Source organism: Portunus trituberculatus, chromosome 21 (genome assembly GCF_017591435.1).
Source record: "Portunus trituberculatus isolate SZX2019 chromosome 21, ASM1759143v1, whole genome shotgun sequence".
In the NCBI taxonomy this organism is placed as follows: domain Eukaryota; kingdom Metazoa; phylum Arthropoda; class Malacostraca; order Decapoda; family Portunidae; genus Portunus; species Portunus trituberculatus.
Genome location: NC_059275.1, coordinates 11,959,534 through 11,970,658, shown reverse-complemented (window position 1 = coordinate 11,970,658; position 11,125 = coordinate 11,959,534). Strand labels below are relative to the sequence as shown.

The window sequence follows — 11,125 nt, the reverse complement described above, 5'->3', positions numbered from 1 at the left end:
AAGATGGTAAAGCTGCATGTATATGTAGTATGCATACACATCACTCACTGTAACTCAAACACGCACACTTCACGTCTAATCTATACATTACATATTCCTCGGCAACGGTTACGGTACGACAGTGTGTTTGTTCGGTCTGGTCTGCTATAATTTCCATTAAGAATACAAGGTACGTACAATAATTGGATGAAATTAGACTTTTCACGATAATTAGGTGATAATTGCGATAATGCATAATGAAATAAATAAAAAAAACATAAAAAAAGACTAGATGCGTCATTTAGTATAGAGACATGAAAAATAATGTTGTATTCAGTATAAACTTAATCTAACTTATCTAATTGACACATATGTAATGAGGAGGGAATATAAAAGACTTACAAACTGCGGGATGACTAGCAAACAATGGAAAAGGTGTTGAAATTACCTGTTACCTGTCACCTGTTACCTCCACACGCTGACTCGTACTCCGGCGCCTTATGACTCCCGTATTATGGCGCAAAGAAATCAAGTCATTCATTCATTTTTCTAATAAATAACTGCAATGCACATCCCTAAGTTTAAAGTATTTATATGTATACACATACAACATCTCTCTCTCTCTCTCTCTGGTATAACAGATCTTTCTTTGAATATACAATTTCTAGTATCATCCTCTCTAGTTCACACACACACACACACACACACACACACACACACACACACACACACACACACACACACACACACACACACACCACCACCACCACCACTACCCTCATCCTGCCAATGCTAACCTTCCAATGTTATCTCGCTAACATTAAGTAGCATGGATGTGTGTGGCCCTCGCCTTCCCCTCCCCACTCTGGCACGCGGGAGCAGGTAGTGGAGGTCCTGAAGGGCTACGGAACTACAGGGCGCCTACTGCAGAAAGGTGTCTACTGGAAATGAACGTAAATATCGAAAGTATTATGTTTTCTTCGTTTTCGTTCTTTGGAAGATAAATCGATTCCAAAGATTTGAAATAATGGTAGTATATATATATATATATATATATATATATATATATATATATATATATATATATATATATATATATATATATATATATATATATGTGTGTGTGTGTGTGTATATATATATATATATATATATATATATATATATATATATATATATATATATATATATATATATATATATATATATATATATATATATATATATATATATATATATATATATATATATATATATATATATATATATATATATATATATATACAAGGCTATTTGGTTATTAAATTTTGTTATTTTTATTTTCTTAAGGAAAATGTAAATTCTATGCTATAACATAAGCTCTTACGATAATCGTTACATTTTGAAGTTTTTGGATAATATTTTTTCACCATAAAAATATAAACGATAAATAGTTTACAGACGGCTATCAAATTATTTTTATTTTCTACTTTAATAATTTTCATTATTTTTTGCTTTATTCTCCTGAGAGGGGAAAAGAACCTAACTGAATTCTAGACTATAACATCAAATTTTATAACAGACATCAGACTTTAAAAGATCTGACACCTTTTCATCACCTTGAGAGAGAAAAACGCATTCTAAGAAACTAAAACGAAAAAAAAAAAACATGAAAAATTTAGGACGTAACGGACGAAAAAGGCGTTACGTACTACAACTCACAAACCATCGCCTAATGTCACACTAATTTGTACAGGTAAGTAGTGTAGTCAAGTCCAGGTAACGACGCTGGTGCGGAGGTCCTGATACATCTGTAGTGATGCGCTCCCGTCGTCGGGTTTACCTGCCAATGAACGCTACTCAGGTGTGTCTGTAATCTTCCCACACGGCAGTACAGTCACGGCCATGAACAATGCTTCTCATTCACCTCCATTTTGTTTTGAAATGTTGATTTTAGTCCACTGATCTGCTTATAATCATCATCAGCAGCATTTCGTTTAACATTTAAAAATTTTGTACTGACTTTCATCTAATTTTGAACTTTTGATCTTAATATTACTCGTCAGCTTACATTCATTATTTCGTTTATCATCCTTATTTTCTGCGCTTTCACTTTGTCTTGAATTTTTTATCTTATTTCATTCACCTGCTAACAATCATGGTTTCTCTTTATTAGTTTGGACTGATTTGTTTATGGCCCGTTAGTAATCTTGTAAGGCGAGTGGGAATTGAGTCATAGAGGAAAAGACTCAGCATTAAAGACAAACACAAAACACGGAGGTAGTGTGTGGCTGACGCTGCCAAATTCCTGACCGTCACCACACCACCTGTTCTGGGTCTGTCTTCTGGCCGTGACTGTACACCGTATAGCTCATCACTCCTGCTCTGGGAAGATTCAAACACTTTCCTCCCTTGCTCCAGCTACAGTAAGTCACAAATAACCTAACAACTCTTAGATTTTCAGACACGTGCTAACATTTTACAGTCGAGTATTACGACACGATAGGTAGCCACGGTTCTAATTTCTCTTAATCTATGAGGGACACAGGCTCGCCCCCATATCACAGCAAGCCACACTCTCTTCCGTCGATATAACACAACACAGCGATGCACAACTCGGCGATCCAAACAGCTGATCCACGCTAATCGGTAATCCAGCCCGGTATGACTGTACTCTCGTCTACTCCAGTCTTAATTGGCAAAGAGGTCCGTGTAGAGGTCATGGCACTCAGCAGGGGAGGGGGAGGAGGGGAGGGCTCCGTGTGGTCTGTCAGAAATTGAGTAACCTTCTCCATTCACGTTTTCCATCAATCACAAGTTTTCTGATCGTCTGGCGAGGTTTCGAGACAGTAACCTTCCAGTTTCGGCTAATACTTTTGGTGTTTTGGGACTAGCACCTCAGTGGCCTTGGGCCAATATATCTTTCTGTTGTCCTTAGCCAGTGCCCTTTAAAAAAGCCTCTTACAAAACCTGGCAATCTGTGGAGTTCTAAATGAAAGAGTGAAGCCAATATTTACAAACGCTTCTCTCTCTCTCTCTCTCTCTCTCTCTCTCCATGACTATTTTCCAAGGCAATATAGATGACGAGCCGGATTCGCAAGTACGTTTCTCCAGTTGCTAATGTAGAAAACTTATTAATCTTTCACCAAAACCATAAAAGAAAAACTCCCTGAAAAGACCGTGTAACTTCAATTAAATCCTTTTGAAAGTAGAGGAGGTGCAGTCTTTCATGATATGGTCCTAAGAATGGCGAGGAAGGTAAAACACGCTGGCTATGAATGGGAAAGGTTACTCATCTCCTGACGGGACAGTACACACCCATCATTGTGGCGTGGCGAGGGTCAACAGCAGCTTCCAGCCTTAACACACTACAGGAGGGTAAGTGCACAGAGCCACGCGCGTCTCACTGCGGTGAACGAAACATTTTTTCTTTTTTTGTCAGGTTAAGTCATTCACTACTACAGACATTCTCTAAACTCACGTAGTCACTATTTGTTAGTTCGTTGGGTAGATGTAAATGTATTTTTTAATAGTGGATGAGAGACTGGCAATGATTTTGATTATAAACGTCATAAAATTTATTACTGATTTCCAGATTTAGGTAGATCAAACATGTTGTACTGAAAGCATAACGTATAATCACACATTTCACTATTAAGTAAGTCAGTCACCTTATCTAACCTAACCTATAGCTGCCATGTACGTACAACAGCCTTCTAAGTAATTTTCTAGATAAAAATAGTAATCACAAAGGTAGTGACGAACATAATAATGAAATACGTAATGCCACTAATAGTTTCGTGTGCCGTGTGTGAGGCGGGCGTGGGTCTGTGCGGGTACCAAGGAGACAGCTAGGAGGAGTTGTATTTGCGGTACAGAATGGCGTAAAGGTCGCCTTTGTCCAGCATGGAGTGGGGCTGTCTGTTCCCTGGGGGGCTGGACTTAGGGGCCGCGCGCGCACCTGCCCCGTTAAGAGGCTTGGTGACGGCGTTGTCCTGGGGCGGCGACGGGGACGGGACCAGGGTGGAGGGTAAGGCTGGCGGCCGCTGAAGCCCTGCGCCATTTTGTCAGATGGTGGGCAGGTGGTCGAAGTTGCGCGTGCCTCGGTGCATGGGGTGCCTGATGTCCGGCGAGGAGGAGGTGGACATGGAGCCGCCGCCTACCGGGGTGCTGGCCAGCTGCGGCAGGAGCATCGAACCGGACACCGAGGGGTTCTGAAACACACATTTTGTAATACTCTACACGTTGTCTTGGAGGGTTTAGATCTGCAAAGTCGTCAGTGTAAGCAGTGCATGTTTTCAAGATTTTTCCGAGGAGTTACTATTTTGACTTATTATTACATTCTACGGATATCATTGAGACATTTATAAGAATACGATTAGTTACAAGAAGGAGGAGGAAAAGAAAACGTAGCTTTTGCATTTAATTAGTCTGCGGCAACTACAAACAATTGTATATATAATAAACTACAGTTATATGTGATTTCCGTAATTGTACGAATATTACTTATTTAGATGTTATAAAGGACTTATATTGAACAGTAGTGGATCCTGGAACATATGTGTCTTGCATGCTTATGTGGTTACACACACACACACACACACACACACACACACACACACACACACACACACCTTTAGTCTGTCGTGCTCCAGCTGGTCCTCCTCAGGAATCTTGAAGGAGAAGCCCTTGAAGTAGTCGTGGTCAGTCAGTTGGTCGCAGGTCCATCTCTTAGTCGGGTCGCGGTCGATGCATCTCTGCAACGCGTGGCGGAGACTCAGACAACGCCCACAGCAAGTCAAGTATTCAATCCTAATGATAACAGTTCGTATTCCTGAACCTTTCGGCGCCTGATCTGATCTACCTCTGATTTACTGCGATATGTAACGATTTTCAGCACTAGATACTCTGTATAGAATGTTTACAAGCACTTACGAGAAGAATAAAAGGATTAAATAGATTTTCCAGTGTCTAGTCAGTACCATGTTCATGATTGTCTGTAGAGCAAAATCAAACGTCCCATGATGGCTAGTGACTCAAGAAGGGTGTGTGAAGGGAACAGTGACCTTACTGAGCGATTCTTCTCACCTTAAGGAAGTCAACACCTTCTCTCGGGTAAGTTTTGGGCATCTTGGCGTCGAGTGTCTCCACGCCATCAGGCTCCGGGATGCTGAGGCCGCGGAAAAACTCGTTGTCCTTGAATATCCTCATGTGGTCTGGTAGAAGGTCGCCTGGTGGGAAGGGAAGGGATTTAGAGACAAACAAACACTCAACATGCACAAAGATTACGAGTATCCTAAAGGTTGATCAAACATATGGAAGCGCATTTAAACCTCGCACTCCCATGTCCTTACGTGGTCTGGCAAGAGGAAGAAAAATGATTTACAGAGAACCAAAAGACACACCTCAACAGACACTTATAGTAAAGATAGTAAAACAAGGAAGAAAAAAAGCTAAGAGGGGAAAATTCATTGTTCTAGTTTCTCAAGTGGTATGTGAGGAGATCGCCAAGAGAGAGACTGTATGCAAGTCTGCTCTGAAAGGTTAGGTGATGGAAGTAACGTTTAGACAGTTTACGTGATGGATTATTTGTTTTATTGAAGAAGAGCAGTAAGAAGAAGAAGAAGAAGAAGAAGAAGAAGAAGAAGAAGAAAGAAGAAGAAGAAGAAGAAGAAGAAGAAGAAGAAGAAGAAGAAGAAGAAGAAGAAGAAGAAGAAGAAGAAGAAGAAGAAGAAGAAGAAGAAGAAGAAGAAGAAGAAGAAGAAGAAGAAGAAGAAGAAGACAATAACAATATCAAGAACAAGAAAACAACAAAAAGAGCAGCAGTAAGAACAGCAGCAGCAGCAGCAGCAACAACAACAACAACAACAACAGCAACAACAACAACAACAACAACAACAACAACAACAACAACAACAACAACAACAACAACAACAACAACAACAACAACAACAACAACAGCAAAACAACAACCACAACAACAACAAAGATAATAAGGATGAAGATGCAGCTGACGAAAAAAAAAAAAGTGAAACAAAAAGAAAGAAAAAAAAACAAGTAATGAAGGAGAAAAATTCAGCAAAAAAAAAAGACAAAAGAAAAAGCAAAAAAAAAAAAAAACAAGAAAGAATGAAGGAGAAAAATTAAGTAAAAAACAAGACCAAAGAAAACACCAAAACACAATAAATACAAGAAAGAAGAAAGAAGGAAAAGACGGAAGGAAGAAAGGAAGGAAGAGGCGGTGGCCCAAATAATATTATTCCACAAAATTGGAGAAGGAATAATGAATGCGATGATAATGGTGCCATGAATAATGCGGAGCAGGCGCCCGCACCCGAACTAACAAGGCTGCGGCACCATAACTATCCGGGATTTATTAAAGCGGATACTGGAGATAAATAAATAAATACTCGCCCTAATGGATGCTTCTAATGACACGAGGAGAAGACCTGGTGCTATCTTTGGCTCCCTCAGGCTAATACAGGTAATGGGACACGCTCATATGGAGACACACAGACAGACAGACCGGGAGAGAGAGAGAGAGAGAGAGAGAGAGAGAGAGAGAGAGAGAGAGAGAGAGAGAGAGAGAGAGAGAGAGAGAGAGAGAGAATACAGACACATACACTGATAGACAGAAAGGGGCAGATGGATATGCAGACAGACAGATAGACAGATAAATAGATGCAAATTCAGAGATAGACAGATATAGAAATACAAACACACACCAGGGAGGTTCAATAATAGAATTCTCGCAAAACAAACCCACGAACCTAACTTAACCTAACCTAATCCAACCGAATCAAGCCTAACCTAACCTTACCTTATCTTACCTTACGAACCCTACCCAATGCACAAAATAAAACAAAACAAAAAATAAATGAAAAAAAGTTAAATCAATAAACAAGTACATGAATGAAGAAAAGAACCTAACTTAATTTAAGCTAACCTAACCTAACCTAACCCAATTTAACCTAATATATCCTTATAATGATCTAACTCGACCTAACTTCACCTTACCCAGCCTAACCTAATCTAACCTAACCTAACCTAACTTGACCCACCCACCTAGCGTCTTTCGGATGAGGTAGAGCTGGTCCACGTCAGACTTGCCGGGCCATAGCGCTTCTCCCTTCACCAGCTCCGCCAACACGCAGCCGATGGCCCACACATCCACCGCGGTGCCGTAGTGCGTGTCCCCCACCAGGAGCTCCGGCGCGCGGTACCACCTGGTCGCCACGTAGTCCGTCAGGTTGTCTCCAGGACCTGGGGGCGCGGCAGGGCGGGTGTTGTCAATGGTGGCAGTAAGGGGAGGAAAGTGTGTGAGAGAGAGGAAGAGAGAGGAGAATGTGTGAGGGGAGGGATAAATGACTAACTGACTGACTGATTGATTGACTGAATGAATAAAGAAAAGAAGGAAGGGGAAGAATACAAAGGAATATAAAGGATAAATAGACAGAAACAGCCCTATTGATATTACAGAGGCTATTCATATGATTACAGTAGTAGCAGCAGCAACAGTAACAGTAGCAGTAGCAACAGCATCAATACTAGTAATGGTAGTAATAGTAGTAGCAGCAGTAGAAGGTATAATGCTATCATAAAAACAGTAGTAACAATATCATCACCATCACTCTCATCACCACCACCATCAATTAATCACCACCACCAAGACATTTCTCCCAGACTTTTGGCTAACTCTGCTAACCTTTTAGGGAACTGGCAATCAAGTGGGCCTTTTTGTCATATTTTTTGTTGCCCTTGGCCAGCTTCCCCTCTTCCATAAAAAAGAAGTTCAGCAAACCAGCACCACACCAACACACCAGCACACCAGCACACCAACATACCAGCACACAATACACCAGCAAACCAGCACCACACCAGCGCGTCAGCACACCAACACACCAGCACACAACACACCAACACACAACACACCAACACACCAGCAAACCAGCACCACACCAGCATACCAGCACACCACACACCAGCACACAACACACCAGCACCACAACAGCATACCAGCACACCAACACACAATACACCAGCACCAAATCAGCACACCAGCACACAACACGTACTCAACATGCGCGCGAAGCCGAAGTCACACAGCTTGACCACGCCACTCTTGGTGAGGAGAATGTTCTCAGGCTTCACGTCGCGGTGGATGCAGTTGTGCTTGTGGCAGTAGCCGATGGCCTGCACCAGCTGGTAGGTAATCTTCTTCACCTTCTCCTCCGGTAACCTGCGCCAGATTACATTAGATTACTTAAGATTACACTAGATTAGGGATGGGTAGCTTAGTGGGCCATTTTCTTTAACGTAAATGTCAGAAGTGAAACACACACACACACACACACACACACACACACACACACACACACACACACACACACTGCAACATGTTTTTCTTTCTCTTTTTTTAACTATTTTATTCCATGTATTGTGATCGAGTCGTTCATATTTCAGTCCTTCAGTTATTTGGTACTCATGCATTTATCATTTCACGACAAGCTTTCAACTACGGCATTTGAAGCTACAGGAAAAGGAGGAGGAGGAGGAGGAGGAGGAGGAGGAGGAGGAGGAGGAGGAGGAAGAGAAAATAATAAAAGTGGTAATGGTGAGCAGGAATGATAACAATAGTAATAGTAGTAGTAGTAGTAGTAGTAGTAGTAGTAGTAGTAGTAGTAGTAGTAGTAGTAGTAGTAGTAGTAGTAGTAGTAATAATAATAATAATAATAATAATAATAATAATAATAATGATAATAATAATAATAATGATAATAAGTGTTCTTACATAAAAAAAAAAAAAGCAAGGAGAAAGAAAAAAAAATATATTTCCTCCTTCCTTTTAACCTTCCCGTTCCTCTAACTCACTGTTCCTCTTACATAAAAAAAGAAAGAAAAAAAAGGGGAAAAACATGAAAAAAAAGCAAGAAGAAAGACAAACTGATACATTTCCTTCGACCTTCTCACCTTTCCTTTCCTCTAACTAACTGTCTCTCTCACATAAAACGAAAATAAAGGTAAGAAGAAGCCAGTGTCACTAATACATGAAAAAAAAAAACATAGGAGAAATAAAAAAAACATTAATTTTCTCCTTTTTCACCTTTCTGTTTCTTTAACCCACTGTTCCTCTTACAATAAAAATAAAATAAAGGGAAGTAAAAGAAGCCAGTGTTTCTAATACATTAAAAAAAAACATACAAGGGAAAAGGAAAAAAAAACATTAAATCTCTCTTTTTTTTCACCTTTCCTTTCCTCTAACCCACTGTTCGTCTTACATAAACAGAAAATAAAGGTAAGGAAGAGAAGCCAGTGTTACTAATACATAAAAAAAAAAAAGCACACGAGAAGGGAAAAGAAAAAAAACCCATTAATTTCCTCCTCCTTTTTCACCTCTTTGTTCCTCTAAACCAACTGTTCTTCATACATAAAAATAAAATGAAGGTAAGGAGGAGAAGCCAGTGTTACTAATACATTAAAAAGTACACAAGAAGGGGAAAGAAAAAAAACACATTAATTTCCTCCTCCTTTTTCACCTCTTTGTTCCTCTAAACCAACTGTTCTTCATACACAATAAAGACAGAAGAAGCAGAAGCAGAAACAGTAGGAGGATGAACAGAAGGATACTCACCCTTTAGGATTACTCTCCAATTCATTAAGCACAGTCCGGTCACAAAACTCGAAAACCAGGTGCAGTTTCCTCTTCCTCCTGAACACCTCGATTAGGTTGATCAGGTTCGGGTGGTGGAGTTGCTGCAGGAAGAAGAAGAGGTGGTGAAATGTTGTTAGTTGGATCGACACGTGGATTGGTGAGCGAGAGAGGAAAGTGGGAGGAAAGTTTTAAGCTGGGAAAAGGATTGAGTTGGTTGTGTTTAGTTAGTTAGGTAGCTTTGTTTGTTTGTTATGTAGTTGGTTGGTTCGGGGGAGAGAGAGAGAGAGAGAGAGAGAGAGAGAGAGAGAGAGAGAGAGAGAGAGAGAGAGAGAGAGAGAGAGAGAGAGAGAGAGAGAGAGAGAGAGAGAGAGAGAGAGAGAGAGAGAGAGAGAGAGAGAGAGAGAGAGAGAGAGAGATTACTACAATTACTACTACTACTACTATTTCCATAACCAAAATAACAAGTACGTATAATAATTTTAACAGTTATTTATGAAGGTTTATCTTCGAAATTACAGAAAAACAAGAAGTATTGTATATACATTAAAAAAAGCTTGTCTATTTCGAGTTCATGTTCTGTCTTAGTTATATTATCAACCTAAACAACTACAGCACTACAATAACTACCGTACCTACTACTACTACTTCTACTACTACTACTACTACTGTTACCATCACTGTCCTTTTCTTCTACTGCAATCCTTTCCTTCTACTATCATCTTAGCAGTCATATAAGTTACCTCATAAGGAAAGCAAGGTCTGTTGTGGCATGTGTATCTATCTATATCTATACAACTACTACTACTACTACTACTACTACTGCTACTACTACTACTACTACTACTACTACTACTACTACTACTACTACGACTACTACCAATCACCTTGAGCATGCGTATCTCCCTCAAGGCAATTTTCTTGATAAGCGGGTCATCCTCAGACTCCACGAACTTCTTGATGGCCACCAGGTTCCCGGTCTCCCTGTTGCGACACTTGTACACTACGCCATAGGACCCCTCGCCGATCTTGCTTAGCTTCTCGTACTTCTCCATCAGGCGCGAGGACACCCGGGTTCTCCTGAAAGGGCAAGAAGAGATTGTTCGTCACTCTGTCTTTCTTTGTCTCATTCTAAGAAACATTTCTGTCCACATTTTGACTGGTTTCATGAGGTTTGGTCGAAGTGATACGGGATTTTAACCTCTTCAATACTGGGAGACATTTTTACCTTGATATTTTTGTAGGATTAGATAATTTTATTGACATTAGGAAGGATCTATGGAGGTTAGAAGATTAATGACCACAGTCTTTACTTTTTTAATCCCCAAAATGTTTCTGAAGCTGTGTAGAATCATCAAATAGTAAGAAAAATGAATATGGAAGCGCGTCATGATATTCAAGGGGTTAAGAGTGCTTTATAGGGACGATTTAGCAAGGTGTCTACATTATTAGCTGGAAAACACTCTTGAGAACCTCCAAAACGAAACATTATGAAGACCCCACTGAAGAACACAGCAC

At 40.1% G+C, this 11,125-nt stretch overlaps 1 protein-coding gene across 6 annotated transcripts in view; it reads right to left on the bottom strand.

Annotated features, from left to right (window-relative positions):
• Positions 1-1,473: 1,473 nt before the first annotated feature.
• Positions 1,474-11,125, bottom strand: part of LOC123507225 (cyclin-dependent kinase-like 4) — a 112,628-nt gene continuing 102,976 nt past the window's right edge. For all 6 annotated transcript variants that reach the window (XM_045259940.1, XM_045259942.1, XM_045259943.1 and 3 more), the window contains 7 exons: positions 10,495-10,687; positions 9,590-9,711; positions 8,034-8,197; positions 7,024-7,221; positions 5,047-5,189; positions 4,593-4,715; positions 1,474-4,172 (listed from right to left, as the gene is read on the bottom strand). In XM_045259940.1, coding sequence (XP_045115875.1) covers positions 4,026-4,172; positions 4,593-4,715; positions 5,047-5,189; positions 7,024-7,221; positions 8,034-8,197; positions 9,590-9,711; positions 10,495-10,687 — 1,090 coding nt within the window. In that variant the 3' untranslated portion in view covers positions 1,474-4,025. The remainder of the gene's footprint in view (positions 4,173-4,592; positions 4,716-5,046; positions 5,190-7,023; positions 7,222-8,033; positions 8,198-9,589; positions 9,712-10,494; positions 10,688-11,125) is intronic.